At 34.3% G+C, this 16133-nt stretch overlaps 2 protein-coding genes across 3 annotated transcripts; one reads left to right on the top strand and one right to left on the bottom strand.

The window, feature by feature from the left end:
* Positions 1-442: 442 nt before the first annotated feature.
* On the bottom strand, positions 443-4612 carry LOC145068794 (uncharacterized). 2 transcript variants are annotated; one of them, XM_079015789.1, is made up of 6 exons: positions 3483-4612; positions 2545-2660; positions 2136-2460; positions 1729-1923; positions 1451-1548; positions 443-1078 (listed from the first exon to the last, which is right to left on the bottom strand). In XM_079015789.1, the coding sequence occupies exons 1-6, from the start codon at positions 4530-4532 to the stop codon at positions 631-633; spliced, it is 2232 nt and encodes a 743-aa protein (XP_078871915.1). In that variant the 5' UTR covers positions 4533-4612; the 3' UTR covers positions 443-630. The 2 variants fall into 2 exon arrangements, 1 of the variants encoding a protein (XP_078871915.1); XR_013689126.1 differs by having other exon boundaries at positions 979-1078; positions 1258-1548.
* A 6986-nt stretch (positions 4613-11598) lies between these two features.
* Positions 11599-14629, top strand: LOC145067921 (protein FAR1-RELATED SEQUENCE 5-like). Its single transcript, XM_079014946.1, has 6 exons — positions 11599-11803; positions 12168-12261; positions 12361-12849; positions 12914-13172; positions 13295-13936; positions 14039-14629. The coding sequence occupies exons 1-6, from the start codon at positions 11599-11601 to the stop codon at positions 14627-14629; spliced, it is 2280 nt and encodes a 759-aa protein (XP_078871072.1).
* Positions 14630-16133: the final 1504 nt, after the last annotated feature.

Below are 16133 nucleotides of genomic sequence, written 5' to 3'. Positions count from 1 at the left end.
CATAATCTCTTATGTCTCTATATATGTTGTAGTCTCCTCTCTCTCCACAACCACTATTTTGGAAAAAACAATCTTAGACTCCACATATATCTTACAGGGTATCAAAGATGACTTCCAAAACCACATGGCTAAACACATCATTGTGACCTTGTCGAGCCACTGTATCTTTGAGGGGAGTGTTAGTGTATTACATTTTAGTGCGATGTGGTCTCTTATATCTCTATATATGCTGAAGTCTTCTTTCTCTCCACAATGACTTTTTTGGAGAGACAATATTGGATTCTACATATATATCTTACAGTTACACTAATACTACCAACCGATAATGAAAAATAATTGTCATATTTTCCTGACCACTAACTAATAGATAATCCTAAGTCTAGCTTAATTTCTACAAGTTTATGATTTGTATTTCTAATAGCAGGATAAAGAAAGAAAGAAGTGTACAAGGTAAAGCCAAACCACATTTACAATTAATTCATTACTAATCATAAATAACAACAATGACAACAACAAACCGCGCCAAACCCATTAAAATGTCGTAGGTTAAGATAGATGTGTATAGTTATGCTTCACAAGTGGACGAGTGACCACATCATATCGATGTCCGCATTATCCCAAAAAGAGAACCTATATAGGCTTAAACACAATGCCTTGCACAATAAGCCCTTTACGAGGCATATTACCGTAAAGGGTGAGGCGAAGATTCGCCCAAACTTGTGCATCTCTAGTACCGGTTCGAAATTCCCACAATTGTACCTCCATCCAACCATCGTTCCTTTGTTGTGGAAGGCCTTTCATTTTTTCTCTTTTCCATGGGTTGTGGGTGTTTTCATAACACTTTCCTCTAATAATTGGGGTTTGAGGACAAAGTAAATAGATATACCATGAATAATTATTCTCATAACTATACGGACCTCCAAGGAAAACACCACCACTCACTTTCACAAGAGGCTCAGACTGATTTTTCTGTAATCTGTAAACAAGGTAAGTTGCATATGTTGTTTGACGTGACAACATATTCGATCGGCAGTATATCCAAAAGCTGCCACGAGGACGGAAGGCAACTTCTATAAATCTGCATAAAATAAGAAAAAAAACTAATTGTGCATAATATAAAAGCTGGTACAGAATGATTTGAAATGTTGTAGGGTTTCATTATACTGAATCCATCATAGGAATTACGCATCTTTTTATTATTATTTTTTATATCGTGAGTGCTAAATTTTTCTTGAAATAGTGAAATAGAGTAAGTACCTGAACCATAATGCTTGAAGTTATAAACACTTATGTTAGTTGATTTTTCAAATGGGTAACCCATTAGAGTAATGCCACGTACCCTTGAATATGAGCTAAAGGTATTCATTACCTAAAGATTACAAAGTAGTGCATGCATATGGAGAACATAGACATGAGTATAAGAAAGCAGACTTTAAGATAGAGAAAGTACCTTGATCGGGGTAATGATAGCCAACTCCACTCCGATTTATGGAAAGCCACTCTTGCTGATAACATATGACACTTCCCATTTTTCGCAAGAGAAAACCACTGTCAATAATTAAGTGTCCAAGCAGTTATTTTTGAATTATGGAGTTCTTTCATGTGAACTGGTTAAATCATGTACACAAGTTCCACAACAACTACAATTGTACCAAATAAGTGATTGAAGTAATCTTAATTAAGAATGTCTGAGAAATGATAAGAATTAATCGTTTATATAAAGTTTACCTCTTTACCATCATTGATTAGGAACCCTTTACGAAGAATAAAGTAGAGTTCCTTCTTTGTTGTGCATTGCACTGTATGTGTTGACAATTTAAGTATGTCCTCATAATTACTTGGCAATTTTTGTTCCCAATATGTGTCTGAATGTGAAATGGTTTGCATCTCCACATCATCATCCTCGAACAGTTCATGCTCCACCTATAAAAACTCAAACATTAGACTTGATAAAACACACAAAACTTTATCCAAATATGTTGTACTTGATACACCACCATAATAGGTGACACATAGGGGTTCTCTTTACAGTGAAATCCTGTTAATTGCCGCTAATTGTTTTTTTAAGAACTTTTGAAGTACTAAAAGCAACATAAAAATATTAAAATGAATAAACTAGTATCGGTTGGTATTACCCTCTCAAGGGGCTGAAACTCGATGCCTTCAATTGCTAATGGAGAATGACAATCAAATGTGATATCAAGTTCAATATTTCTCCGTTCGCACGTAAACACAAACAATTCAGCCATCAACCATCCATCTTCTCTCTTATTAACAACGTACGAAGCCCAAGATTTTGTGTCCCCACGTAATATGTAATTGAAGCCTAAATACTCCATACTCGTGTAGTTAAAATCAAACACAAGGTTTACTCTGTATGTGACATGTGGTGACAAAAATTGTGCTCTAACATGTGTTTTGAATTCCCAATAAAATTGGGTGTGGTGGTCCACTACAAATCTACAGAAGATGGAACAAATGAATACATTAATATGTAGTCATGAAGTAGTCTAAAACATCAATAACAATAGGAGGATAAGTAACCTTGATTTTACTGGACCATCATATTTATACACAGGAGATGCAGAGACAATAGGAATGAAACATTCTGCTGCAGATATCATTTCACAATGTTCTCCTTTCTTATTTAGCCAAAACCACTGTCCGTTAAAAGAGCTCAAGTTAGTTGTGGTGTCGTAGGATCATGAGTAGATCTATGAAATTAAAGATTGGAGAGCCATGTTTTTGTTTGTTTTCAAGTTATGGTGCATGTATTAAAGCTAATGTGGAAGGAGCACCACCCAACGAAGTGATGTGCATGCCTATCGGCCTTATATTAGTGTTTGGTATGGGTGGCACTTGGTGTGGTTGATGTCACTACAAGGATGGAGCCCTTTGCAGACGACACCTATCCAGACGACATATGTCGTCCGCAAAGTCGACCTATAACTGACGACATGTCGTCGGGACAACGTTTACAAACATTGACCATATGTCTTTGACCAGAAAAGCTATGCGGACGACAAGTCGTCTGCATAGACTCGGCGGGAAAAGGTAAAATATTGACGGTATATCGAATATCAATACCGACGACATGTCGTCGGGAGGAGGAATTAAAAAAATAATTCGATCCTCTGCCGACGATAGGCCGCCTGGATTAGTTATTTTATACCGACGACTCCTGTCCCAACGACATTTTCGACTTTTACCGACGGAGATATTTCGAAGACTTTTTACAGACGAAATGTCGTCAGTATACGCTTTACCGACGACATGTCGTCGGTACAGAGTCCATAACTGTCGTCTGCATAGGGCTCGATTTTTGTGGTGTGTGTGGCGCTAGTGTTCTTATCTTGAAAGTAGTATAATGGAATTCCTTAAGTTAAGCTATAATGTTCTTAACATTTCATAAATCACAATTTACCATTCATAAAGCAAATAAATACAATGTCATGCAACGATTTATAAACATAGTTAATTACCGTTTTGCCGCCGTTAACAAGGATTCCATTGGAGAGAAACATCTTGAGTTCCTCTTTGGATCTATAGACAATAGGAGGTATTGTTGTCTTACTCATCTCTTGGTAGTATATTGGTTGTTCTACCACTTCAGAGATCTCCTGCAACCAAAGCGCATTCTCAAGGTTTTCCACAACTTGATATATCGTTGGCCGTTTTTTACGAGATTTCTTTAAACATCGATAGGCAATCTCTTTAAATATTTCCAGTGACCTCTGGTCCATGTGTTCCTTTATATTTTGAAAGATAATATCTTCTAATTTATTTTCTTTGTAGCTTTTTTTCCACTTTGGCACTAAAGATTGAAAATGAAGATTGTTATATTCAAAACATAGTCTCCCACATAGTGTTTCAAATAAAACCACACCAAAAGAGTATATGTCCGACTCTTTTGTTAGGATGCTCGTCTCCATATATAGCGGATCTACATACCCAAGGGTACCTGTAGCATTGGAGACAAGAAGCGTGTGATGTTGATTAGCGGGTCCTATTTTCGACATTCCCATGTCTGAAACTTTTGCATTCCAATTCTCATCAAGTAGAATGTTGGAACTTTTTATATCACGATGGAGAACTCTATTTTGTGTCTCCTTAGGATCATGAAGATACCTTATCCTCCTTGCAGCCGCAAGGCATATCTTGAGGCGTTGCTTCCATGTTAGAGTAGAAGTACTCAGGTGGTGGTCGAGGCTACCATTAGATGCATGCTCATATACAAGGATCTTCTCACCATCCTCATCGCAAAATCCAAGGAGAGAGATGAGATTTTCATGTGTGTAACGGGAAAGGATCATGATCTCTTTCCAAAACTCAAGGTCTCCTTGCCCATAGTAACGATCTAGACGCTTAAAAGCAACCATTCCTTGCCCCCTAGAGTAAGAGAGTACTCCTTTATACACCTTCCCGAATCCACCTTTTCCAATAACATTGTCCTCATCAAAGATACCAGTGGCCGACTTTATCTCTTCCAGTTGGATTCTAAGATGTTGAAACTCTTCCAAAAAAGCCTCCATTATTTGTTGATGATCAAATGTATGTTAGAAAATTTTAGCGTTAAAAGAAATTGGAAACACAGAAGAAGCCCATTTTTTTATTTGCAAGGCCTTTGTGTGTGTGAGATGAGATGTCTTGATCACACATAATTGACCAAATTGGAATTACAAAATTGGAATCGTGTTGTCAAGTGAAGAATATAATAATCATACATAATTGATCAAATTGGAATTATAAAAGGCAAGGTAGCCATAGGACAAACAAGGACGTGTTCCTCGCACTCTATTCTTCTAGTTTTTCCATTTGTATATTATATTTTAAAATTATATGTTCGTTTACACTCTTCGTTTTATATATTACTTTCTAATTTGTTCATTTCATTTTTTAATTTAACACACACATGTACATATATATATATATATATATATATATATATATATATATATATATATATATATATATATATATATATATATATATATATATATATATATATATATATATATATATATATATATGTGTGTGTATGTATGTATGTGTTAAATTAAAAAATGAAATGACCAAACTAGAAAGTAATATATAAAACGAAGAGTATATATATATATATATATATATATATATATATATATATATATATATATATATATATATATATATATATATATATTCTAAGAAACGATGATATAGAGTTTGGAATAATGTTCAGCTATTCATTCAATACGCCAAAAGAGGCTTAATATAGGTTACAAAGATCCAATGATAACAAACTAATCTAGAATACGGGAATAGATAAACTAGTAATAGATAAAGTAATGACAGCTAATAAACGATATCCAATACTCCCCCTCAAGATGGAGCGTGCAAGTCAATAACGCCCATCTTGCCAAGTAAAAAATTGAATTGAGCCGAACCAAAGCCTTTAGTGAGTAAATCAGCAACTTGTAACTTGCTATCAATCCTTAATGGCAGCATTTCTTTAGAAAGAACACGCTCACGGACAAAGAAACAGTCCATCTCGACATGTTTCGTCCTTTCATGAAACACATGATTGTTGGCAATGTGTCGGGCTGCCTGATTGTCACAGAACAAATCTGTAGGAGATGTGATGTGAACTTGTAAATCCTTTAAAAGCCAACGAATCCAAAGAATTTCACTAACTATAGATGCCATAGCTCGATATTCTGCCTCTGCAGATGACCATGAAACCAGTGACTGCTTCTTCGTCTTCCATGAAATAGGAGCCCCACCAAGCATAATGAGATACCCGGTGCGGGAGCGCCTTGTGTATGGACAACCGAGCCAATCAGAGTCACAAAAGGTCATTAACTTTGGGTGTCCATCTTTAGGTAAGAGCACTCCCTGTCCAGTAGTACCCTTTAAGTAGCGTAGGACTCGATGTAAAGCATCCAAGTGGTTGCGTCTTGGATCAGTGACAAATTGACTCAAAATATTCACTGAATAAGTGACATCTGGTCTTGTAGCTTGAAGATATAACAACCTACCTACAATCCGTCGATATTGACTTGGATCAACTTTTTCTTCATTCTCACCTCGATCAAGTTTCACATTCTGTTCAACAGGAAAGTTGCTTGGTTTGCAACCAAGCATGCCATTATCTTGAAGAATATCGAGCACATACTTCCTTTGGCTCAAAACGAGCCCATTTTCAGTTTTAGCAACTTCTATGCCAAGGAAGTACTTTAACTGGCCCAAATCTTTGATACTAAAAGCTTTATCTAACTGAGTCTTGATTTGTTGTATTTGTTCAATATTGTTTCCGGTAATGATAACATCATACACATAAATGAGGATAGCAATGTAAAAGCCATTTTTGTCCCAAATGAACAAAGAATGGTCGGCTCTTAAATAAGAGAACCAATACTTAACAAAAAAAAACCGTGAATTTGTGATACCAATTTTGTGAAACTTGTTTTAGTCCGTAAAGTTACCTTTTGAGACGGCATACACGAGTGTTGTTTTCTGTGGCAAACCCTTGAGGAAGCTTCATATAGACCTCCTCATCCAAATTTCCATGCAAAAAAGCATTGTTCACATCAAGCTGGTGAATGAACCAATCCTTCTTAGTCGCAACGGCCAAGAGAGTACGAACAGTAACGAGTTTTGCTACCGGAGTAAAGGTGTCATGGTAGTCAATTCCCTCAATTTGTGTGAACCCCTTTGCAACTAGCCGCGCTTTGTACCTTTCCACAGTCCCGTCAGGGTTGAATTTGATATTGTAAACCCACTTGCAATCAATAGATCTTTTTCCTTTTGGTAGTTCCACCAATTCCCAAGTATCATTGGACGTAAGTGCTTTTATTTCATTCTTCATAGCATTACGCCATCGAGGATCTTTCGCAGCTTGAGAAAAAGAAACAGGCTCATTGTTTGAAGTAATGGCCACAAGGAAACATTTATGTTTGTTAGAGAAATTTTTATAAGAAACAAAATTTGATATAGGATGTACCGTGGAGGATCCTTGATTGGTGTCGGGTTGTTGATGACTAACCGAAGGGGGAAGATTCACAAGAAAATCCTTAAATTTTTGAGGCTGCACCCGAGTTTGTGTGAATCTAGCTGGGGTCTCAATCTCGTTTTGCAAATTTTCGATAACTGAGCTCATATTGCCTGTTGTGCTTTCGTGTTGTTCTAGGCTTTTGGACGAGTTCTGATTGGTTACTACAGCTGGACTTGAGGATATTGGGCTAGTTGGCACTGATGGGTCTGCCACATTTGGACTCCCATAATCTGATGCATGCTGATCTTGGGTTGCCGAGTCTATATCAACCTCCCTTTCTTGGTTCAAATTTAATTCAGGTTCATCAGTGCGGATATGCTCACAAGAATCATTCAATATCTTAGTTGGCTCGCCAACTTCTAACTGAGATCTTGAATGAATGGTTTGAAAGGGGAATTTGTTTTCATCAAAAATCACATCCCGACTAACTATTATTTTCTTGGAGTCTATATCATAAATTTTATACCCTTTAGTACCTTGCGGATATCCCACAAATACCCCTGGTTTTCCTCTTTGCTCAAATTTATCCCCCTTTGTATTTGTATTTTTATGATATGCAAGACAGCCAAACACCTTCATGTGGTCATATAAGGGTTTTGTGTTCCAAATAATTTCGTAAGGTGTCTTATTTTTTATAGTTTTTGAAGGTAACCTATTAATTATATAGGCAGCTGTAAGAATGCACTCACCCAAAAATTTCTTTGAAACATTTGCTTGGAACCGAATTGCTCGAGCTGTTTCCAACAAGTATTGGTGTTTTCTCTCCACAACATCATTTTGTTGTGGTGTGTGTGGGTAAGTGGTTTCAAGCAGAATACCTTCTTTATTGTAAAATTCGCGCATAAAATTGGAAGTGAACTCACCTCCATTGTCACAACGAAACCTTTTAATGTTTTTATCAAACTGGACTTTCACCATTTTATGAAAATTAATTAGGCATGCATTAGCATCATTCTTATGCTTAATGAGAAAAACCCAAATGGCCCGACTATAATCATCTACTAAAGTAAGAAAATAATTTGCATTCGTGTATGAAGGTATTCGGTAACCTCCCTAAATGTCACAATGAACTAGCTCAAAAATATGATTGGTCTTATTATGACTAATAGGAAAAGGAGTTCTGACTAATTTAGCCTTAGCATAAGAATCACAAACTTTTTCACTCAAGCTAACTGAATCGTTCTTAAGAAAATCAATTCTTGAAATCTTTTCTTTTGAGGCATGACCTAACCTTCTGTGCCAAATGTCCGTCATGGTTGACATGGCTCTTCTGTCTTGAGTCATCCCCATCCGGTAAAGTCCCCCTTGGTGTCTACCCGCAGCAATCAAGTTCCTGGTGCTGAGCTTCTGCGTGACACAAAAATCAGGGAAAAAAGTTATAGCACATTGTAAATCATTGCTAATACGACTGACAGAGAGAAGATTGCACTTGAAATCTGGAACACATAAAACCCTGCTAATTTTAACTCCCCCTGGGAGGATACAGTCTCCCTTTTCTTTAACAGGTATAGAGTCCCCATTAGGTATAAAAACAGGTGGTTTAAAAGGAGCAACAATTTTATTTGTAAGTAATTGAGGGGTATGAGTAATATGTTCTATACAACTTGAATCAACGATCCAGTCAGCCTTACCAGCCATGTTGGCACTTCGAATTGTCTCATCATCAACCTTTGAGGAACTGAAATGTTTCAAGAACATTTGGTAATGTTCTTTGGTTAATTCAGGTATTGGGCTTTCTTCTATTTCTGTATGCGCAACCATGGTTTTAGGCTTGTCTGTTGTTTTCTTACCGGGCCACCAATCTGGGTATCCCACCAATCTAAAACAACCTTCTTGCTTGTGACCATTTTTGTTGCAAAAGATATAGTACTCATCCCTTTTATCTTTCACTTCCTTGTTTGCCCATTTGGAATTCGCTTCTTTCTTCATCGGTTTAGAGCCACCTCCCTTCTCGAAGGTCTTGAAGGCAGCGGGTTCAGGTGGAGTTTTCATGTCATCAGATAGGACCCTCTGTCTTTCGTCTTCAGCAACCAAGTGATACACTACCCCCATCGAAGGGATAGGTTTCGTTGCCAGAATCTGTGTTTTAATTACCGAAAATTGCAAATCCAAACCCATTAGAAACTGGTAAAAACGTTCATTTTCTTGGAATTCAACTAATCGTTTACCAATTTCCCAGGTGCAATGGTTACAAGAACATTTTGGAAAAGGAAGAATTGAGGACATCTCATCCCACAGTGTACGCAATTTTGTGTAATAAACTGAAACAAAGTTACCATCTTGACGCGTGGCTGCAATCTTCTGTTTCAACTCATATGCTCTTGGCGAACTCTCCTTTCCAAAGCGTTCATGAAGATCATCCCAGATTTCTGTAGCCGTGTTCGCATATTTCACACTATCGCGTACGCCCTTCTCCATTGCAGTGGTAAGCCAGCCTTTTATTATAGCGTCACATCGCATCTAAGGCATGTATTCTTTCGTTCCCTTTTCTGGTTTCTGAATTGTACCATCGACGAATTCAAATTTATTTTTGGCAAACAGAAAATTCTCCATCTTCTGCCTCCAATCAGAATAGTTTGTGTCGGTAAGTGCTTCATTGACATGAAGTTGTTTCGGTATGTCGGATGGATGAAGATAATAGGGTGAGTTGTGATCGAATCCACTACCGGATCCTTCTCCATTCTTGTCTTTGTTTGTTGATTCTCCCGTCATGTTATAGCGGAAGCAGATACGGTTTAGGGTTGTAAACGCTGCTCTGATACCATCTAAGAAACGATGATATAGAGTTTGGAATAATGTTAAGCTATTCATTCAATACGCCAAAAGAGGCTTAATATAGGTTACAAAGATCCAATGATAACAGACTAATCTAGAATACGGGAATAGATAAACTAGTAATAGATAAAGTAATGACTGCTAATAAACGATATCCAATATATATATATATATATATATATATATATATATATATATATATATATATATATATATATATATAAGAGAGTTAGGTTCATATATGAACCTTAACTATTGTATGATTGTAAGACCAAACATCAACCATTCATCTAGAAAGGGGTATGATCGACATTTTCTTTTGTATTACCTAAATTAAAATAGTTGTATATATGGAAGCAATTCGAACGTTTCAAATGATAATATATTTTCAGTTGTTTAATTAGGTATCAGATTTGTTTAATTAGGGTTCATATCGACATATTGTTTTCATGAATCTTTTATTAATCAAGGTTTGCTGTAGTTCGTTTGAAGTTGTCATACTCAACAATTCTGATTTTGCTATGATAATGAGTATCGTCGATGATGAAATCAACACCGGTATAAGCGATGGATTTGTTCGATTTCTGATTGGTATAAATGTATGATTTTATCTGTTTTTTTGTTTATATTTTTTACATTATCCATATTAAACTGGTTATTTTTCCACTGATTCGTCCAATCGTCATATGAAATTCTTAAAGAATAATGAGTATCGTTGATGATGAAATCAAACATCAGTATAAGCGATGGATCTGTTCGATTTCTGTTTGGTATAAATGTATGTTTTTATCTGTTTTTTGTTTATATTTTTTACATTATGTTTCTTAAACTGGTTATTTTTCATTGATTCGTCAATTCGTCATATGAAATTCTTAAGGAATGATATAGTTTATCATTCTTAAAGAATCTTGTATTCTTAAAGAATTATGAAAACTATTTTCAAAATATATACATTCTAACCGATTATTCATAATTAACTTAAATAGTTCTGTTAAATTGAACAAAATAAAGGAATTTGTTTTGTAGTACTTTCAGTTTGAACAGAACATTATTTTATAATAAACTTACAACTTAATATGTATTTTATATATCAGATTATTAGTCTATTGAAGAGGATGAATGATCTTTTTTATCAGGTGGTTATGAAGCATTGCATGGGACACAAGAAAGCAGTTGTGGAAAGGAAGAGACTCTGTAGGATTTGCAATAAGTTGACAGATCATGATATGAGGAATTGTCCATATAGGAAGACATAACGTTATTGAATTTCAATTCGTTTGCTAGTCATTTTATTTTCTCATGGTTATGAGAATTTATTTTCATTAAATGTTTGGATATGTCTGATTTCATTAAATAAGATAATTATAATTATATTTATTTCCATTTGGAATAAGATCTATTTCATTGATTTTTTTTTTTGAAAAGGAAAATATAACATTTATCCAACTTGAATTAGTTAGTTACAATTATATGTATTTTCATCAAATGCCGGAATACATTTATAACAATAGCACATATTCTTCAAGAATTGAGCAAAACAACAAGTTGTATTAAATTTGGAATTATGATCTATATTTGATCAAATGTATCAGACTTTGATTTTAGTTACTTGTATTTTGGAGTCAAGAATTTATTTTATCAATTGAAAATATAAATAATAACGAAATTTATTAACGTTTTTAATGAATATTGTATTATCCAAAAATATGAGGCGTTTAACATGCAGTTGCTCTGATTTTGATTGTTCAGTTACTTTTTTGCCAACTCTTCTTATTCCTCGCCTATAAAACCAAATGGACAATGAAAAGACAAGTAACTTCCTAATGGAGAATGAAATAGTGAATCAGATTGTGCATAATCAAAGCATCGGAATGGAGAATGAAATGCAGAATGAAGAATTTATCACTCACCAACAGTCAGAAGATCCAATTGATTGGTCAAATAATATAGATGACGAAATCTATGTTTCGGATTACGTTGATCATGAAGAAAATGAAGGTAAAAATTGTCTGAATGACTCAAAACTACAAACATTGTTATTGTTGTAATTCACATTCTTGCAAAAATATAGTTAATATTTTTTTTGTAATCATTATAATGTTACGTATGAACTAATACAGAAATCAGTAGCAGTAGTTGTTTATTCTTTAGGAATGTGTTTTAGAAAATGTATTCAATCACACATTATTCTTTCATTATTCTTTAAGAATGCTACTAATAAAACAGTAACTAATATATTACTGTTGCAGAACAATTTGTAGTTGTAAGTGATTATACATCTCCGGGTGGGACAGATATACACCCAAGACCAATGAAGATGTAAAGCCTAAAGTCAACGACATATATGTTACATATGATGCAGCTGTAGAAATGTACAAAAATTATGCATTTCAAGCAGGTTTTGATATTAGGCTAGGATCAAACAAGAAGAAGACGGATGGTACTTGCACAAGCAGGTACTTATTATGTAACAGAGAAGGAAAGCCCAACATTGGTAATGTTGACACTATTGATATTTAGTACAAAAAAATAAAACGAAGAAAAGATATGCATAGGAGAGAATGTGAGGCTCATATTGTATTCAAGCTCCTTCCTCAGACAGGAAAATATGTGGTTCATGAATTCGTTGAAAGACATAATCGTATGTTGATACCTAAGGCTAATATGCATTTGTCACATGCGAAAAGAAAACTAGATTTGTCTCAGCAAACTTACATTTATAACATGTCTAAGAATAATGTTGGGGCAAAAAAAGCTTATAGGTTAATGTGTGGTCTCCAAGGTGGGTGTTCAGTTCGTGGTGGATTGGCTATTGATTACAAGAATTGTGCTAGGAATTTAAATTGTTTTATTGGTGGTAGTGATGCCCAATTGATTGTCAACATAATGGAAGAGAGAGTTAAATATGCACCAAACTTCTCATTCGAGTTTAGAGTCGAGGAAAAAAGATTATTTTCAATGTTTTGGGCTGACAAAACTTCCAAGTATAACTATAAGGAGTTTGGGGATGTCGTTTCATTTGATGCCACCTACCAGACTAACAGGTTATTAGGTTACTAATAATTTTTTAAAATACATTTTCATGATTATAACATATTTTACATTTAGGTATAACATGGTATTTGTTCCATTTACTGGAATTGATAACCATAAGAGGTGTGTCACATTTGGTGCTGGATTGCTTACCCGAGAAGACACAGATTCTTACAAATGGTTACTAAAATGTTTTTTGAAAGCTTTTGGGAGTCCACCTAAGATTATAATGTCTGATCAAGATCCGACAATCAAAAAAGCAGTTGATGAATTGTTACCATTATCCAGTCATCGTTTATGTATGTGGCATATAACAACAAAATTACCAAAAAAGGTATACATACCACTATTATTTTCTACAATTGAATATTCTTTTCAAAAAAATTTCTTATTTAATTCACAATTTCTGTTATTCTTTGTATGCTTACACTTTTATGTTATTTGTATTTTTTTTAGTTAACTTGGGAAATTGCCAACAATTCAGACTTTAAGAAACGTTTCAACAACTTGATATGGAATGCAAAAATTAATGAAGTTGAGTTTGAAGCCGGATGGGACAGTATGATTACCGAATTTCATCTTGAGGATAATACATGGTTAAGAAAGATGTTTGGTTTGAGGAGACTTTGGATTCCTGCATTTTTCAAGAATGTTCCACTGTCCGGTTTGATGAGAACCACGTCACTCTCAGAAAGTCAAAACTGGTCTTTTCAGAACACTACACTATCCGGATCATATCTTGTCAATTTTATGATGACATTTGACTTGGTCATGGAAAGACAAAGGCACACTCAAAATTCATCGGATTACACAACTACGACAACATTTCCGAAGAACATTACATATCTTCCTTATGAACCACACGTAGCAAAGGTTTACACTAGAAGAATATTTTCTCAAGTTCAGGAAGAGATTTTTGAATATGAAAAATCATGTTTTATCACAAAAGTCGTAACTGATTCTTCTGATGGTGTTGACATGTTTGATGTCTTAGAGAGAAAGAAAAGTGTTAGCACACGGACAAAGGAAGTTGTCCCCGACCAACCCGAGGAGGAAGAATATCATTTTGATAGTCTTGTGAAGGACAAAGATTTTAAGGTATGTTTGTGGTATTAATTGATATTGAAATTAATTAAAATTCAAATCATAGACAGTTTAATTGATATTGAAATTAATTAATTTTTCATCAATAAAATGTAGGTTACTCACAACAAGAGTGAAGGATCCTTCATGTGTACATGCATGCATTTTGAACATGTTGGAGTTCTATGCAGGCACATATTTTCTGTTATGAGGTACTATAATCTTGAAAAAATACCCGAAAGATATATATTGAAACGTTGGTGTAGAGAGATAATTCCTCCAGAATTATTGAGGCGTCGGTTTAAGAATTCTCAAATGAACGGAAAAGTTGACCAGGCAGCAATCGACATCTTTTCAACTGTTGATCACTGTGTCTCATTTTTGAGTCATGATCTAGTGAAGTTGCATGAGTACTTAGAGGAGATAAATAAGTTGAAAATGAAGTACTGCCTTTCATCTTCGTCTGACAATTTGGTTAACAGGAATCATTTTGAACAGATTATAGGTGTTACTCTTCCAAAGGAACGTGAAATTGAGAATCCTTCTATAATCAACAACAAAGGTTCTGGTACTCGTGGAAAACGACTTAAAAGTAAAAAAGAGATGTTGACAAATCAATGTCATAAACCAAAGAGAATGTGTAACTCATGCAAACAGAAGGTTAATCATGATAAGAGGAATTGTCCCTTGAAGGCTAAAGTAGTGTAGTATTTTTTTGTCTTATTCATGCAACAATTGAATTAAACGACTTTACGTTTTTCATTAATTTCTTTTACAATAAAGAGTATGTGTTATTTAGATTGTTATAAGTAGCTAAGTACTCATTGTTATAAGTAACTAATTCCTTTATTCTTGGTTTTTTTATTTTACCTTCACCTGTTTTAGTTTATTACTCAATACATAATCATTTTTAAAACTATGTTTTATAATTAATTCTTTCAGAATATATACTATCACAAGGTATTATTTGATTTATTACATGTAAGTGCAGCATACTTGGGAACAATTAGTTACACGTAATAACCAGCCAATGCAAATCATTTTTAAAACTATATTTTATAATTAATTCTTTCAGAATATATCTACCAGAATATCCAGTTAAATGTAATTCAAAATTATCATTCAATACCATATTAAAACACCATATTCTAAGATATTATCCATGTAAATGATATATATTTTTATAAACTATTTTTATTGATTGTCAATGCAAATCAATCATCATAAGAACCACCGATTTAAAGTATTGTTTACTCATATTCCTAATAAATCAGCCATAAAAAATCACATTCCACAGATATTTCTTAGAATCACCAATAAAATCATATTTTAATTATATAAGAGTTCAAAAAATTGTCACCACCCAAAACATTTAACTTTTATTTCAATCATAACTTCCATAAACCATCATTTTTTTCATACCTTAACTTCAAAATAATAAGATGTTCCATCAACCAAAGTCTGACATAAGTTAAAACAAACGACATACAAAAACTTAAAGCAAACCAAACAATATAAAAACTATTGTTTTGCAAACCGGACATTCAAAACACTAATATTGTTATACAATTATACCCGTTTCAGCCACTTTTTCCCTTTCCTTGCTTTTTTTATACTTCTTTCTTTTATTCTTTGCTAACTCCTTCGCTTCATCAAACAACATACTTTTCTGTAATATATCTAGCTTTGAAAACTTATCAGCTTCTTCCAACAACATGTCTTTCTGCAGGTTGTGATCCGAGGTCATCAGTCTATACATATATTTGTACCTCAGTCTTGATAATACCGCAGCATCACTATGTTTTATTCCTTTAAATCCTGTTTCCCACTTCCCTTCTAGATCTCCCTTATAACACTCCATGTGCCTCATCAAATATAGACCACAGTCAGGACCAATATCACGGAATTCCCAAACCACTCTCATGATTTTTGCTTCCTTTGAGTAGAATTCAGCATGCATTCGATGGTTTTGTGTCATCAAGTAGTTGCAAAAGAACCGTTGCTGCACCCAAAGTCAAATACGTATTGTTAACCATGATTTATTCATATATGATTTCCATATTTGCTAAAATGTAATAATATTATTTCTTACAAGTGTTCTTGGTATTTTGCCATATCGACTTTCAACTGTACCGATATGTTTCACATGATCAATAATCAAATATCTTCCCCTCTTTAAGTCGAAACACAACAGATAATACTTGTCAACATC

This window comes from Lactuca serriola, chromosome 8 (genome assembly GCF_051521515.1).
Source record: "Lactuca serriola cultivar US96UC23 chromosome 8, Lser_US96UC23_V15, whole genome shotgun sequence".
Taxonomy (NCBI): domain Eukaryota; kingdom Viridiplantae; phylum Streptophyta; class Magnoliopsida; order Asterales; family Asteraceae; genus Lactuca; species Lactuca serriola.
Note: the sequence above shows the minus strand (reverse complement) of the source record. Positions and strands in the feature narration are given on the sequence as shown.

What these genes read in the sequence shown, in the direction of transcription:
- LOC145068794 (XM_079015789.1), bottom strand. Translation starts at nt 4,532, where the DNA reads ATGGAGGCTTTTTTGGAAGAGTTTCAACATCTTAGAATCCAACTGGAA. An exon ending in TTGTTAACGGCGGCAAAACG is followed by an intron (nt 2,661 to 3,482) that starts GTAATTAACTAT and finishes TTTAACGGACAG; the next exon opens with TGGTTTTGGCTAAATAAGAA. An exon ending in GATGGTCCAGTAAAATCAAG is followed by an intron (nt 2,461 to 2,544) that starts GTTACTTATCCT and finishes CATCTTCTGTAG; the next exon opens with ATTTGTAGTGGACCACCACA.
- LOC145067921 (XM_079014946.1), top strand. Translation starts at nt 11,599, where the DNA reads ATGGACAATGAAAAGACAAGTAACTTCCTAATGGAGAATGAAATAGTG. An exon ending in GATGGTACTTGCACAAGCAG is followed by an intron (nt 12,262 to 12,360) that starts GTACTTATTATG and finishes AGATATGCATAG; the next exon opens with GAGAGAATGTGAGGCTCATA. An exon ending in TGAAGGACAAAGATTTTAAG is followed by an intron (nt 13,937 to 14,038) that starts GTATGTTTGTGG and finishes AATAAAATGTAG; the next exon opens with GTTACTCACAACAAGAGTGA.